We start from the raw sequence: 16,271 nt of genomic DNA, 5'->3' as shown, positions 1-16,271 counted from the left end.
TGAATGGCAAACACTCCAATCTAATCAAAAAGGTTTCTGCTGTAATAAATCCCATCTGTCAGCCTGGCTCCATTTGGTACATTGCTGACAAGAAGGAAGCTTGTTACCACCCCTCCCACCTTCCTGATCCTCACTGATTGGCTGAGGGCAGTTTAGTGTGACGAGGCTGAAATCTGATCTTCCTGTGCTCACATGTTTACAAAGCAAGCTAGAGTGGATTCTAAAGAGAAAAAAGGGAGGAAATTACATCACTACTGGCTTCGGTCAGAGGGAACCAAAAATGACAAATGCCAGGAACAGAATGCTCTTTATTTAACATAAAATTAACTGAAATCAAAACGTGGACAGTAGAATACATATGTTTTTTTAAGTAGAACAAGTTCTACTTATGTGTTTTTTTTCTCCTGGCATAGTATGGCTGACCCTGCTGCTCCAAACCCTCCATTGGTGTACATATGGGCCACTTATCTGACTAGTCTACCTGTGATCTTACCTGCACAGCAGCTCTCAAGGTGTGGATGCACCTTGATAAATATTTGACAACCCGGGGGTGGGCTGTACAGACGCAAAGTAAGCCGAGTAGCTGGCGGCACGTTCTGTTGCTATGCGGGGCGGGGGCAGGACAGAGTAGCGCATGCACGACGCCACGCCGCAGATGGGTAAGCTGCGTCTACAACAGAGTCTGCCAGCGCTTGGGTGAGTTGATCCGCCCAGTGGATTGGTTGCGCGTAGGCGAACGGATGCCGCTCTAGATACAGGACACAAGTACAGGAGTAATCCCTCCCTTAACACTAAATGCTGAAAGCAAGGTAAGACAGCTTTCACAACAACACATGCAGAGTCACTGAGTAGTGACTAGGGAAACACCAGAGTGATCACAAGTATGTATTAAACAAAGTAAAAACTGTTTTGGATTTTTTAAATTTTTTTTTTATTTGGGAAAATGGAAAATACGCCTGTAGACCTTAATAAAGGGTTTTAAAGCTGCCCCCAATGTAGACAATTCCTTAAAGCACACCTGAACTGAGAGGTATATGAAGGCTGACATTTCCTTTTAAACAATGCTGACTGCCTGGCTGTCTTGCTGATCTCCTGTCTAATACTTTTCACCAGACCCTGAACAAGCATGCTGATCAAGTGCTCTGACTGAAGTCAGACTGCATTGGCCGCATGCTGGTTTCAGGTGCATTATCCAGATATTACTGCAGCCAAATAGAACTGGTATTGGTTAGAAGGTAATAAATTTGGCAGCCTCCATATCCCTCACTTCAGGTGTCTAAAGTTTGAAGAACTCTGCGAGTTTTACTCACCTGGGGCTTCTACCAGCCCCTGCAGCCATCCTGTGCCCTCGCTGCCTCTCACGAATCCTCTGGTCCCCCGCTGCCAGCTAGTTTCGTTTTTGCCGACAGGCCTGGCCACGCGTAGCTTTCTCAACACCAATTAGCGCTATTGCGGGCCGCAACGCGTACAAAAATACGCGCTGCCGCATATCTATGCGTTGGTAACGCGACAACACGTATATGTGTTGTGGGGATTAATACCCACAATTTGGAGTCTTAGAGGAGCGCATAAGCCACTAATTTACAGTTTAGCCTGTATAATTCCCCCTCATCTGTGACTAATCACAAGTTGTAATTTGATCTCCCCGTGTCAGCTGACTGCCACGGCAGATAAACTCATTTGAAAGCACAGGATGTTAACAATATGTCTTCTTCCATGAAAGCAGGAAGTAAACACTGCAGATTTATTGCAGGATTTGTATCAGCTGTAACAAAAATGTTTTTCTTTAAAGTTGTTATGCTGTTGCTTATCTCTTGGTGCAGAGAGGAAGTTCTGCGTTCAGGTCTGCTAGAGGATCAAAGCTGTGGCCAGACAAGTAGCAAATGTTAGGAGGTGCTGCTAGCCCCGGAGGGAACTACTGAAAGCTAGAAACAGCCCTCAGGCCCAGTTTCCCCCCATGGAACCTCGCATGCTGCTGGAGCACTTGTGCAGGAATAAGCCAACCACTGTGGCTCCAGCACCCTGTAGCTTTCCCTCTTTCAACGCTTAATCAGCTTACACTGCCGTCCCAGGAGGAAGGCCATTTCACAGCAGAGGAAAAAGCTTAAAAAGTGCCAATAAAAAATCTGCAGCAAGGCTGAATACACTACTAAAGGTTATCAGGAGCCAGCTAAGGGCTCTCAGACAGCGCTGTGGCTAATTGGAAGTCCGGGATTTTCACTCTATAGTTAGCGCCAGGTTTACCGTGCCCTGGGACGCCGTGCACCTCGCCTTTGTCTGACAAAATCCTCATTAATTCGCACTACTGAAGATTAAATCAAGTGGTCCAATAATCCTTCCAGAGTCACAACCCCTCCCCCAAATCCACAGAATCAGTAGAGGATCAGTTTCTGCAGATTCATGTGCATTGAGAGATTGGTCTCATTGTCCTTTAAAGCGGACCTAAACCAAACATTTTTTTAATTAAAAATATTTAGTTGCACCACTCTGACACATACAAAGATAAATAAACACTCCTTCAAACCTATGATCATTTCAGTGCATGCTTTTCCCCCTTCTCTTTTCATAGCTAGGATTATACTGGGGGCAGCCATTAGCAATTCCTCCATTGCAAGACACAGTCTACTCCACCAGTTTGCCGGAAAAATAGCGGAAATTTGAAAGGAAGGGAGGGGTTCCTCCAATAAATGTAAAATATTTTATATTTGTCATCATGCAGCTGAAAAAAGGCTGCTATTTATTATTATAATTTACGTAACAACGTATGGTGCTGCAAGAGCCGACGGTAGAGTGAGCCGCGTTAGGCGGCTCGATTCCTATGTCTCCCAGAGTGGCGATGATTGGCCAGCGGGTCCACGTGATGGAGCGAGACACTCCGCATCACGTGGTCCCGCCGGCCAATCAGCGCCCGCCAGTGCAGTGAATATTAAGTAGCCATGTGCGCGGCTACTGTAGCTGGCTCTCCCCGCCTCCTCTCCACCCCCCACTGCGCATGTGCAAACAGTCTAACGCGGCTATAGCCGCTCCAACGCCGTAACATGCTGCACTTTGCGGAGAACGTGCAGCGTTACATGTAACGCAACGTGGGCTGTGTGAACAGCCCACTTGTGTTACATTGCTGTGCGTTGGGGGAGCGTTACAGGCGCACTAACGTGCGCCTGTAACGTCTTGGTGTGTAAGCAACCTTAAAGATAAACAGCACATTAACCTTTAAAGAAAAAAAAATTCTTTGTTACAGCTGACACAAATCCTGCAATCAATCTGTAGTGTCTACTTCCATGGCAGCAGACAGTTAAATCCTGTGTTTACAAATTAGCTGCTCTGCCAAGATTCCTGCGCAGACAGCCAAAAATCAAATAATTTAGTTGTAATTAGTCACAGATTAGGGGGAAGTAGACAGGCTAAACTCTAAATACATACAGGGTGCATTTCTCTACGTTTTCCTTCTGTCATGTGCAAGCGTTCAAATGCACTTTAAGTTTCTGTAGTACTCTATGTTACAGACCAAATCTATGCTGTAAGATTTTAGGGGTTATTTCTTTTCTTACCTTTGTAGGCTCAAAAATAAATAAATGAATAAAATTGTGCTTTTCCACAGCACTGCAAATGAATGTACAATGTCCAAAACATGCAAAGGGTTTTTTTTTTCCCATGCATGTGAAAATTCACATTGGATATGAACAAGCCCATTCATTTAAATGGCTGTCATTTGCAATGCAAATGTACCTTACAGTAAACTGTATGCGGATGAAGTATGACCCCCACAGTGCTAAAAGTCAACTGGATGCTCCAATGTATAACAGAAGAAGTTTTCTAAACCTGACCAATTGAAGCGCTATTGATTTTACACTTGATAGTGATCACTCTGGGCTGAAGTGAGTGTGCGGGTCTGTGTGAGAGCAACCCCCTGCACACCACACACACACATCCACACACATCCACACACATCCACACACATCCACACACATCCACATCCACACACACACACACACACACATCCACACACACACACATCCACACACACACACACACACACACACACACACACACACACACACACACACACACACACACACACACACACACACACACACACACACACACACACACACACACACACACACACACACACACTGAAGAAAGAGGCAAAACAATCTGCACAGCCATTTTTAAATCAATGAATTGCAACTTCTGAGTGGACGCAAAATTTATGCACCTTGAAAAATGGACCAACCAGGTCTTCATGCCTCCAGAGGAGATGTGATCACACACCTGTGTGTTACACTTTGATTTTACTGCCATTTGATAAAAATATCATTGGCTGGATTTTTTGAGATTGGACGGGTTGGAAAATTCAGATCACCTTTACCAAGAATTGGATGGTGTGTTTAGATAGAGATAGTGAGGTACCTCGGTTAACTTTCTTAAAACTTTTAAAATCAATCAACTGAAAAATTGGATTGTTTTGTTGAATCAAAATATAAATAAAAAAAGTGTGTGGCGACCTTTAGACTTCGTTCCGCTAAATATGACAGTCTATGCTTAGGTACCTGTGTCCATGAAAGTCATTTGAACTTCCTAAGGAGTAGCGTCCCAATACATTGGCAGTACAGTGTACATTATGACATCAGCCAGTATTTGCAGCACAAGTGTCAGCTATTGTGTATTACTAAATAGGTCACATATAAAAAGGATATTATGTATCTAGTCTGTGTGCTGAAACTTAAGCCTAGTACACACTAGCAATTTTGATAGGCCAATCATTGGTCAATTTTACCACCTCCATGTAGTATGACCATTTACCTATATAATCTGCATAGAATTGAAAATCTGTTTGGCCCTCATACTACACAGAGGTGGTAAAATTGACCAATCATTGGCCAATCAAAATTGCTAGTGTGTACTAGCCTTAAGGTTAGACGCAGCTAACTTCCATATATGGCCAATAAAATCATCTACCATGTAAACGCTTGCGACAAACACCGCTTTATCAAACTGTACTGCAGTGTCTGCTTCTCTCCCTGACTTCATAAAACAAATACATGAGAAAAAAACAGATCTAATGCTGGGAGTACATGGGTCGATTTTGCGGCTCGATTCTATACCAGGGAAGGCTCTATTCTAAGTCTAACATTGCTCAGAAAGGCAAAGCACATTTCCAGTTCACAGAGTTTGAAGAGAAAGATAAACACAAAAACAACAGTTCTGCCAACGTCTGAAAATGTTCAGAGAATGCTCTGCCACACTTGAGCCTCTCAAAGTCAATATTACGCAGTGGATTCTGATTTCAAGGGCATGAATCCCCGGTCCTCTACATTCTTCTGCATATACTTGAAGCCGCAGTCTAATCCAAATGTTTAAAGAGTTTCTGAGGACTCTGAACTCTATTCCAGGCATGTGCTGAGGCTGCTCCATCCAGCAAGTTCCCAGCCTGTGCTTGATCTGCAATTCTGAATACACACAACAGAGGCCACAAGACCAAGGTTAGCCTGAAACAGGGCGACCGTGACTGTCCTGTGTAAAGGGCCCATGCCTCACTGGTAGACCTATGGAGGTTGCCATATTTATTTCCTTTGCACAATGCACATTGCCTGGCTGTCCAGCAGATTCTTTCCCTCTAATACTTTTAGCCATAGACCCTGAATAGACATGCAAATCAGATTTTTCTGACTGAAGTCTGGCTGAATTAGCTGCATGCTCATCTCAGGTGCGTGATTTAGACACTACTGCAGCCAAAGAGACCAGCAGGAGCCCAGGCAACTGATATTGGTTAAAGGGAAATAAATATGGCAGCCTCCATAGGACTTTCACCTCAGGGATCCTTTTAAGGTCTTCTCTTGCATAGGCTTTAAAGTGTCATCATTCCGCAGCATTACGAAAAGGTAGAAAATCAATATGAAGAAATAAAAGCAAAATATGGGGTCGGGGAGTGGCGTGTGTATGTTTGGGGCGTGGTCACATTCGGGCATTCAAATTTTAGGATTATTCACAAACACAAACTTCAAAAACACTGCAAGGTATAATTTAGCCTTTTAAAGCCACAGTCACTCCATGTGTAATATAATGCAATGCAAATAAGTTACAATATGCGCACAACAATTACTGGTTATAAAAGACATTCAGGTGCTCGTGTCCAGAATCCAGAAAAGTGCCTTAGATAGCAATTTAGGATAATGTAACCTGTTGCAACGCACATTTGAACATGCCCATTAATCAGTATGTGTGTTAATGCCGTGGGGTACAAAGCAGTCTTCAACCCAGTGTAGTCCTATGTCCCCCAGTAGCCATGATGCATGCCAGGAATAGCCCCCATAAGTAAATGCCTGCTGCAGCCTCAAAGCCCATGCAATTTATAAGCCTCCCTTGAGTGGAGGTTCATTTGAGAGAGATAGATAGGATATAAAAAGTGCACAGTTCGCTTTAAAAGGAACCTGAAGTGAGAGGGTTGAGGAGGCTGTTTATTTTCTTTAAAAAAACACTACCAGTTGCCTGGCATCCGCTGCCTCTAATACTTTCAGCCATAGACCCTGAACAAGCATGCAGCAGGTCAGGTGTTTCCGACATTGTTAGATCTCACAAGATTAGCTGCAGGCTTGTTTCTGGTGTTGAATTCAGACACTACTGGAGCCAAATAGATCAGTGGGGCTGCCAGGAAACTGGTATGGTTTAAAAAGGCAATAAATATGGCACTCTCCAAATACTTCTCACTCCAGGTTCCCTTTAAATAGGATCTGTAACGTCAAAAGATCACCTCAGGTGGGGGAAGCCTCCGGATCCTAATGAGGCTTCCCACGCCGTCCTCCGTCCCTCATGGGTCTCGCTACAGCCCTCCGAGAAAGATGACGTCAATATTTACCTTCCTGGCTCCTGCGCAGGCGCTCTGACGGCTGTCGGCTCCGAAGTAGGCGGAAATACCCGATCGCCGTCGGGTCTGCTCTACTGCGCAGGCGCAAGTTTCCAGCGCCTGCGCAGTAGAGCGAACCCGACTGAGATCGAGTACTTCCATGTAGTTCGGAGCCGAGAGCAGCCACAGCGCCCCCGCTGGGGCCTGCAAAGGTAAATATTGGACAGTCGGGTCTGTCGCTGGCTGTTCGGAGGGCTGCAGCGAGACCCCCGTGGGACAGAGGACGGCGTGGGAAGCCTCATTAGGATCCGGAGGCTTCCCCCACCCGAGGCGATTACCCCCCAGGGGATCTTTTTGATGTTACAGAGTCTCTTTAAAGTGACACTGAAGCAAAACCAAAACAAACTTATGATATAATGAATTGTATGTGTAGTGCGGATAATTAATAGAACATTAGTAGCAAAGAAAATATTTTTAGATATACAGCCTTTTTTATAACATTGCATAATTCTGTAATATTTGCCGTTTACAAACTACACTATTTTAAACTATAAAACAGGGCAGAGCTAATGACCCTTTGAACTTTCCTGCAGTAAAACCTTATATCAACCTGTCTCAGTTTCTTGGTTGCTTCAGAAAATAGCACTGTATTTGACCCAAGTTGGGCGGAAAAGCTCAGAGAAGCTCTTTAGCATAGATAACTGAAGTTTAACGCCTTCTCTACTGGAAACAATATGAGACTCAGATTTCCTACTAATGTTCTATTGCTTAGCTGTACTACACATACAATTCATTATATCATACGTTTAGTTACATTTCAGTTTCCCTTTAAGGTGACCGTAAATGGATTGGTAATCTCCCTGATATAAAGTAACATGATTTGTATAGGATTCTTGAAGTCATTCTTAGAGCATGATGAAAGGCTGCTGTTCTTGAATGTCTCCCCCTCCACAGCTCCCTCGCAGGCTAAAGAGAAGAGTGCATGTTAGCAATGTCCAAGCGCTGCTCAACTTACCAGATCCCTGTGCAACACCCAGTTGGCATGCAGGTAGTGAATGCCATCCAGAATCTGATACAGTAATGACTTCACCATTCCCCGAGGTAACTGCACCGGCTTCTTGTTGGCTTTTGAAGCTCTGTGAAATTTGATTATGTGCTGAAAGAAGCAAAAACACATTTGGCATTGAAGCGAGACATGGGAAAAGGTCATTTCCATTCATTGGTGGAGCCTCCCTTTTATCCCCACAGCTTTCATTCAGTAAAAATGGGGGCTGAAGGGCAGATAGTGAGACATGGAAAGGAAACAGAGACAATCTAGGTTGGTGTTCAGAGGAAAGAAAACAATTGCATAATGAGCTCTCTGTAAACCAGAGATTTATTTTCCCAGCAGCAGAAATAGAAAACACAGACCGCTGATCACAGATAAATGCACTAATTGGTTCACATTGTCCCTCCATTTAACGTATTGCTAGCTTGTCCTGAGGACAATTCCGAGCTCAGGTTTGTTGATGGGGGTGCTTTTAAGCCCTAAAATTGCAAAAAGCTTTCTTATGAAACTGAGTTTTGGAAGAGATTTGGCGGACCACCCGGAATCCAGATAGGGACGGACCTTTCCTAGATTTTCCTAGCCCCCGGCACCTGCATCCTGCTTCTGAAGAGTCGTCCACTCATTAGCCAGACTTTTGCAAAAATGGTAATAGAAAACTTTATAAGACTTAGGTAAAGGACTGCAGTCAGGTGCCAGTCTGATTTCAATCAAACATCATGACCTGCTGGGATTTAAAAAAGGACAACTGTAGGGAGCAGTATACGGAGGCAGCCATATTTATTTCCTTTTAGACATTACCAGTTGCCTTCCAGCCCTGCTACTCTCTTTGGCTGCAGTAGTGTCTGAATCACACCAGAAACGCACGCAACTAATCTGGTCAGCTCTGACATCAGAAACCCCTCATCTGCTGCATGCTTGTTGAGGGTCTATGGCTTAAAGTATTAGAGCAAGAGGATCAGCAGGGTAGCCAGGCAACTGGTATTGCTTGAAAGGAAATAAATATGGCAGCCTCCTTATCGCTCTCACCTCCGGTTCACTTTAAGAAACTTGTGGTGAGAGACACAGAGATATTAATTTCCTTTTAAACAATGCACACTACATGGCAGTCCTGCTGATTCTATGCCTATAATAATTTATGCCATAAACACTCAACAAGCATACAGATCAGAGGTTTCTGACAAGATTAGCTGCATGCAGGCGTGTGATTAAGACATTACTGACTAGAAAGATCAGCATGACTGCCAGGAAACTAGTATCGTTTAAAATGAAATTAAAAATAAATAAATAAAAAGTGCCATCTGCAGAAACAGAAATATTTCTCAGGTCAGGTTTATAAACCCTTAAATAGGCAAAAATTAAATGTGTAATTTGGCCTTCATTTTGGTCTTCTACTATAAAGGACCTGGCAGGCACTGCGCAAAGACAGACCTAGAGCCCGTTTTTAAATGGGCTTGGGTCAACTAGTGACTTTATAGTAGAAGACCAACGATTACTTGAATAATTTAGATTGAATTTGCCCTTTAAAAAGTCCCCATTTTAGTAACAGATCGCTAGTCTCCTGGGGTAACAGTTATAAACCAACAACCTGTTTAACATGATTCTTATGGAAAGTGCCATAGACAGTAATGGAGGAGATAAAAAAAAAACCACTTACCACAAGTGGTTACTTTAAAGGACACCTGAAGTGAGAGGGATGTGTAGGTGCCCTATTTCCTTTTAAGTAACACCAGTTGCCTGGCAGTCCTGCTAATCCTTCATGCATCAGTACCGCGCGAGTCACAAGCCTAAAACTAGCGTGTGGCTAATCCCGTCAGAAACAACGAATCTGCATGCTTGTTCAGGGTTTATGGCTAAAGGTATGAGAGGCGGAGGATCAGCAGGACAGCCAGGCAATCTGCATTCTTTAAAAGAAATATGGCAGCTTCCATATCTCTCTCTCATCAGGTGTGCTTTTAAGTAGCAGAGGTAAGTTGGCCGCTATGAGTCAAGGGCCTCAATTCACTAAGCTTTATCAAACACTTTATCAAAAGTTTGATAATTTACCTCATGGGTAAAATCCAATTTTGAATTCACTAAGGTGTTATAGATTCATTAAATGTTTTATCGATAAAACATTTTTTATAAATATAGAACACCTTAGTGAATTCAAAATTAGATTTTACCCATGAGGTAAATTATCAAACGTTTGATAAAGTGTTTGATAAAGCTTAGTGAATTGAGGCCAAGGTGTTCCTTTCTGTCCAAATGATTGGGGTTTCACGATCACCTCATAATGTCACACATCACTCATTCTGTCCTAATATTTACTTTAAATTATAAGCGAGAAAGCAAAGGTTTTCACATCTTTACAGAGTCCGATTCATTACAATATTTCATAGTACTAATTTGTCTATTCATATTTGTAAAGGAAAACAAGGCAGCTTAGTCTGCCTTTCTAGACCTGTTTGTTCAGGTGTCCCTACAGTAAGGGCAGCAAATGTTAGCAACCAGGTATGTTTCGCTAAGATATTTGTCCAGCCAACAAAGTTGCCTTTTCCAGTCACCATACAGCCCAACAAATAATAGGACCAAGAGTGATTCCTGTACTAAACAGACTGCTCATTCTTGAATGAAGCAATCACAAACCAAAACATGTACATAATACATTAATCCATTAGCAGCTTCAACTGTAGATTCTTGGAATGCTTTGATGTCTATTAGCAGAAAACATAGAAACTGAAAGCAGAAGTTATCTGTCTCACACTGCCCCCTAAAGGCAAATGGCCAGAAATACACAGTACAGTAGTACAGATTAGAAGCAAAAGAAATGTAATGAATTAAAAAAAAATAAATAAATAAATAAATTGGCCCAGAGCACTTGCAAACCTAAATAAATTGGCTGATAAAAAGTTATACACGCGCTACATAAAGTCAAGGCGCCATGTATAATGCTTTCTATGCAGTCTTAGGGCCTGAGCCCACTGACACAGTTGTGTCCGCTTTTCAGTTAAACATCAATGTTAGGCCTGGTGCACACCAGAGCAGTTTTTCTGAGCGATTTGAGTTTTTGAAACCTCCTGCTAATGTTATCCTATGTGTCTATGCACACTGGAGTGATGAGGTTTTGCATATAAAAACAAAACAAAAACAAAAACAAAAAAAAACAAAAAAAACAAACAAAAAACACCCCATGGCATTACATTGGGAAGAGTTTTTGAAAACTAGCGTTTGGGGAGCTTTTCTGGTGTGTCTCAGCCCTTAGAGATGCTGAGAAGCGGACAGAAGCAGACACAACTGCATCAGTGGGCTCAGGCCCTAAGCAAAATGGTAGAATACAAGTCGACTTCATGTATAAGTCGACTCCAATATTCAACCCTCTTAAGCTGGATTTTTTTTTGACTCAAGTATAAGTCTACCCAGCAAAGTTAATGGCTGCACTTAGGGCTCAGGAGGGGTTAATGACTGCACTGCATACAGTCAGCCATTAACCATTCCTGTTCTGTAAATGCAGCCAATAGCTCCTCCAGGCCCCCAAGTGCTGTATTATTTACCCCCTTCCTGCAATTCAGTATCTTTCCTCCTGCCCCTTTCCTTGTTAATTGTGGTCAGGACTTTCAGACCTGTGTTTTGGCATTTCCTTTCCTCAAAGTATCACTTACCATTGGGTAAATTGCTGCAAATGGGAATGTCAAGGATAGTGCACACATTACTCAGGGTGCTCAGTGCTGCCCGTGACTCATGTATAAGTCAACCCCTATACTTTTATGAAGTGAATCAGGCCTACATTTCTAGATTTATACTCGAGCATATATAGTAGCTATGTACATAGGCCCTACATCTAGCGATTTGACTGTACGATCAGCCATTCAATTCGATCATTTTATAGAATTGAGGGGTTCCAGTATGCCCAATCGATGAAAAGTGGCTGATAGCCCGTTTAACCACTTGACCCTATCTGGACGGATATATCCGTCCAGATAAGATTGTGCTGCTCCTGCAGCGTGGGGCGCGCTCCGGCTGCCTGCCGCTAGCCCCCCGATCAGTGAATGGAAATATAATTCCCATTTACCGATCTAAGCCCCCTGGAGAAATACCGACGCTTTCCAGAGAGCGCGGTATTTCTGCCCGGAAAAATAGTTCCTCCTAATAGTTCCTGGCAGAGTGATCGTACGTTCCAGGAACTTTTTTTTGACTGTGGCCATCTTGTAGCCAAATAGTAAACTGCACCCACATACATTTTTTAAATAAAGAATTACATATTACATCTAAAAATAGCTGTCTACCTCCCAAACTAAAATCACCCACATACATTTTTGAATTCAAAAATAAAAAATTACAATTAAAAAAACAAAAACAAAAAAACCTACATAAATAGTTACCTAAGGGTCTAAACTTTTTAAATCTACATGTTAAGAGAGCATCTTATTCATTTTTTTTAAATTATAAGCTTGTAAATAGTGATGAACGCAAATTGAAAAAATGCACCTTTATTTTTAAATAAATTATCAGTGCCATAAATTGTGATAGGGACATAATTTAAAAGGCGTAATAAGCGGGACAAATATGCAAATAAAATGCATGGGTTTTAATTACGGTAGCATGTATTAATTTTAAACTACAATGGCCAAAAACTTTCTTAATCTTCCTGTTAAAATGGATTTAGAAAAAAATAATTCTTAGCAAAATGTACTACCTAAAGAAAGCCTAATTAGTGGCGGAAAAAACAAGATATAGATCAATTAATTGTGATAAGTAGCGATAAAGTTTTTGGCGAATGAATGGGAGGTGAACGTTGCTCGGATGCATGAGTTTTTCCACGCTGTAGGCTGAAGTGGTTAAACTACCAGCTTAGTTGATTGAGCAGGATGCAAAAGATCGGTCAATCACACAGGAATCAGCATGTTCACATGTCATTCGATCGACTCAGATTTTGCATTCAGAGCATGGAGACAACATTGGTCAGATAGATTAGTGAAGGTAAATTGCATAGGAAATTGCTTATGGTGTGTAGGCCACTGGTCTATCGACTTTTTGATCAACCATACTGAAGTCGATCGCTTATTAAAAGTCAAATGATTTGTCAATTGAATCAGAATCTCTAGATGTATGGCTACCTTAAAGTGGATCCGAGATGAACTTTTACTCATTGCATAATTGTGTTCCTTTCTTATTGTTTATAGGGCATTCCTCAAGCCAAATACTTTTTTTTTTGTTTTAATGCTCTAATTCCCTATAAACTAAACAAGCCACGCCCACAGGTTTTCAGAGAGCCAAGGCACTTTCAGACAGTAGCAAGAGCTCATAGGAGCTCAGTCTGGGCAGGAGGAGGGGGAGGTATTACTAGCCAGAGATTTCAGAGGCAGAGGGGAGGAAGAGTGATTACGTTTTTTTGCTCAAGATGCAGATAAGCCTGCCTCTGTGTAATGTTTACAAACAACATGGCTGCTGTCATTGTATCAAAGGAAGAAATATTCTTATTCTATTAAAGCAGTATGCAGACATATTTGCTGTGTAAACTATCTAAACTTTAGATAAGATACATAGACAAGTTACTTGTTATAGTTAGTTTTTCATCTCGGATCCACTTTAAGAGTGAAGTACGAATGTGTGCACCTCCCAATGTGCAACTCAAGGTGAAGCATATATAATGAGGACACATTCTATTGTTGGCGGGGCAAAGGTTTTGGACAACTGAAGTGAGAGGGATATGGAGGCTGCCATATTTATTTCCTTTTAAAGAGAGCCCGAGGTGGGTTTGAAGATTATTATCTGCATACAGAGGCTGGATCTGCCTATACAGCCCAGCCTCTGTTGCTATCCCAAACCCTCTTAAGGTCCCCCTGCACTCTGCAATCCCTCATAAATCACAGCCACGCTGCTGACAAACAGCTTGTCAGAGCTGGCTGTGTTTATCTCTATAGTGTCAGTCTGCTGCTCTCCCCGCCTCCTGCAGAACTCCAGTCCCCGCCTGCATATCTTCCCTCCCTGCTGATTGGAGGGAAGGGACAGGGGCAGGGACCAGAGCTATGCAGGAGGCAGGGGAGCAGCTGAGACTGACACTACAGATGTAAACACAGCCTCACAGCACGGCTGTGATTTATGAGGGATTGCAGAGTGCAGGGGGACCTTAGGGGGGTTTGGGATAGCAACAGAGGCTGGGCTGTATAGGCAGATCCAGCCTCTGCATGCAGATAACATTCTTTAAACACACCTCAGGTTCTCTTTAAACAATACCAGTTGCCTGGCAGCTTAGCTGGTCTATTTGGCTGCAGTAGTGTGTGAATAACACCAGAAACAAGCATGCAGCTAATCTTGTCAGATCTGACAATGTCAGAAACCCCTGACCTGCTGCATGTTTGTTCAGGGTCTGGCTAAAAGGATTAAAGGTAGAGGACCAGTAGGATAGCCAGGCAACTGGTATTGCTTATAAGTAAATAAATATGGCAGCCTCCATATCACTCTCGTTACAGTTGTCCTTCAGGTGTATGGAAAGGTTTCAAATGAGGCCATAGTGGGCTACACTACATTTTCCTCTGGACTATTTGGACCCTCAGTAAAATAGTCCAGAGCAAGTGCAAAAGCAATTATGAACTATACATAAAAGTTCCAAACTGTGCATGCCTAGTAAAAGGACGTGAAAGAAGGAAATTCTTTCTTTCGCTGGGCATTCACAGTTCGGAACAGTTCAGAATCGCTTGTTCAACTGTTGAATATCTGGGAGGCGGTGAGGGCAAAGAGCCTGGAAGGGGGAATGGAAGAACCCTAAAGAAAATGAAGCAGCTTGAGGGATGACGAATAGAGTACTCTAACTCACCAGCTTTTTAAATTGAAAGTTTAAGCACACTTTTGGGAATATCCAATAATTCACAGCAGCTTGATCTCACCATGGCCCCTACAAACTCCCACACATCTATTTATCTCTCTTCCTAATCTCCCCCCTACAGGAAGACAGAGGAGAGTTGCTGGGACTGCTGGGTACTTGAATTGGACACCTGATAATGCAGCCATACAAAAGAATGCATTTAGCAGTGCGCCAGCAGAGTGAATGCATTCTAGCTGTAGTCAGGCTGATGAAAGGCTAGACGCTGGAACACTGCCGGCTCACAAGTGCACTTTGCTGAAAATCCCAGTCAGGGCCGGAAGCCTGGTCATCGCATTGGATTGAGTAACACTGGTCTTCAGTATACTTGGCTAAAAAGAGGACTCCATTGAGCTCAGTGTGTGGGGGCTGCTCTATCTTTATCTGGGCTGTTTATCTACAGCAAAGGAAAAAATGCCTAGAAATAAAAAGAAGAGCATGGACAAAAAATACTTTCTGACTCTCAAACAGAACACTAGAGAAATCCTATCAAAAGCACATGATGAAATTCACAGCAGGCACTTGTCTAGACTACCAAATGTAATGCATAAGAAGAAAAAAAGCTCAGTTAAAGGACACCTGAAGTAAAAGCAATATGGAGGCTGACATATTGATTTCCTTTTAACCACCCTGGTGGTATTGACGAGCTCAGCTCGTCCAGGAAAAACTTGCTGAAAGCGGTATTGACGAGCTGAGCTCGTCAATACTGCCAGGGAGATTTATTGTTTCTCTGCCCCGCCGGCTGCACTTTTCCCTCATCAGAGGGATTCCCCAGGGTGGCTGGATGCCTGTCAGCACGCTGTGGGTAGCGATCTGTGCTACCCACAGCGTGCAGAACTAGCATCCAGCCACCCTGGGGAATCCCTGTGCAGCCATCGGAGCAGAGAATGTGCTCAGCAGCATGCGGGATTCCCCTTCTGTGCTGCGGGTGGCTGGTGCGGGGATCCCCTCTGTGGGGGGGGGGGTCCCCTGCTGTGCTGCGGGTGGCTGGTGCGGGGATCCCCTCTGTGCGGGGGGAGGGTGTCCCCTTCTGTGCTGGCTGGTAGTGGCCGGTACCGGCGGGGATCCTCTCTGTGGGGAGGGGGGGGGGCATCCCCGTAATTTGCGTGCGGGTGACCCTGTAGTGTGTGTGGGGGGGGGGCGGGTATCCCCCCCTATGGGGCGAGTCTTGGCCGGTCGGGGACACCCCCTTCTGTGCGGGGGGGGGGAGGTGGGTGTCCCCTTCTATGAGAGCTGTGGGTGGCCTTTCCCTCCTCCCTCTCTGTCCCCCGTGCCCTCCTCACCCCCGATCCTGTGTCCCCCCCCATCCCGTGTCTCCCCCCTGTCAGTCAAAAGCCCTGCTTTACTCACCTGAGGGCTTTCTCCTGCGCTGGCCGAGATGCACACCCTCCATCTCCATCGCCGAAGTCCCGGTCTCTGTAATTACAGTACGCGGCTTGGTGACGTCACCAAGCCGCGTACAGTAATTACAGAGAACACGAGACTTCGCGATGGAGGAGGAAGTGCGCCGCTTCCGCCGCAGGAGCAAGCCCTCAGGTGAG

General features: G+C 43.8%; 1 protein-coding gene across 1 annotated transcript in view; it reads right to left on the bottom strand.

Annotated features, from left to right (window-relative positions):
- The window catches only part of CDK8 (cyclin dependent kinase 8), a 110,883-nt gene that overhangs the window by 43,848 nt on the left and 50,764 nt on the right, over window positions 1-16,271 (bottom strand). The window contains exon 4 of the mRNA XM_068266984.1: window positions 7,860-8,000. Within this exon, the coding sequence (XP_068123085.1) occupies window positions 7,860-8,000 (141 nt within the window). The remainder of the gene's footprint in view (window positions 1-7,859; window positions 8,001-16,271) is intronic.

The sequence above is a fragment of the Hyperolius riggenbachi genome, chromosome 2, assembly GCF_040937935.1.
Source record: "Hyperolius riggenbachi isolate aHypRig1 chromosome 2, aHypRig1.pri, whole genome shotgun sequence".
Taxonomy (NCBI): domain Eukaryota; kingdom Metazoa; phylum Chordata; class Amphibia; order Anura; family Hyperoliidae; genus Hyperolius; species Hyperolius riggenbachi.
This window is presented reverse-complemented; position numbering and strand designations above follow the sequence as displayed.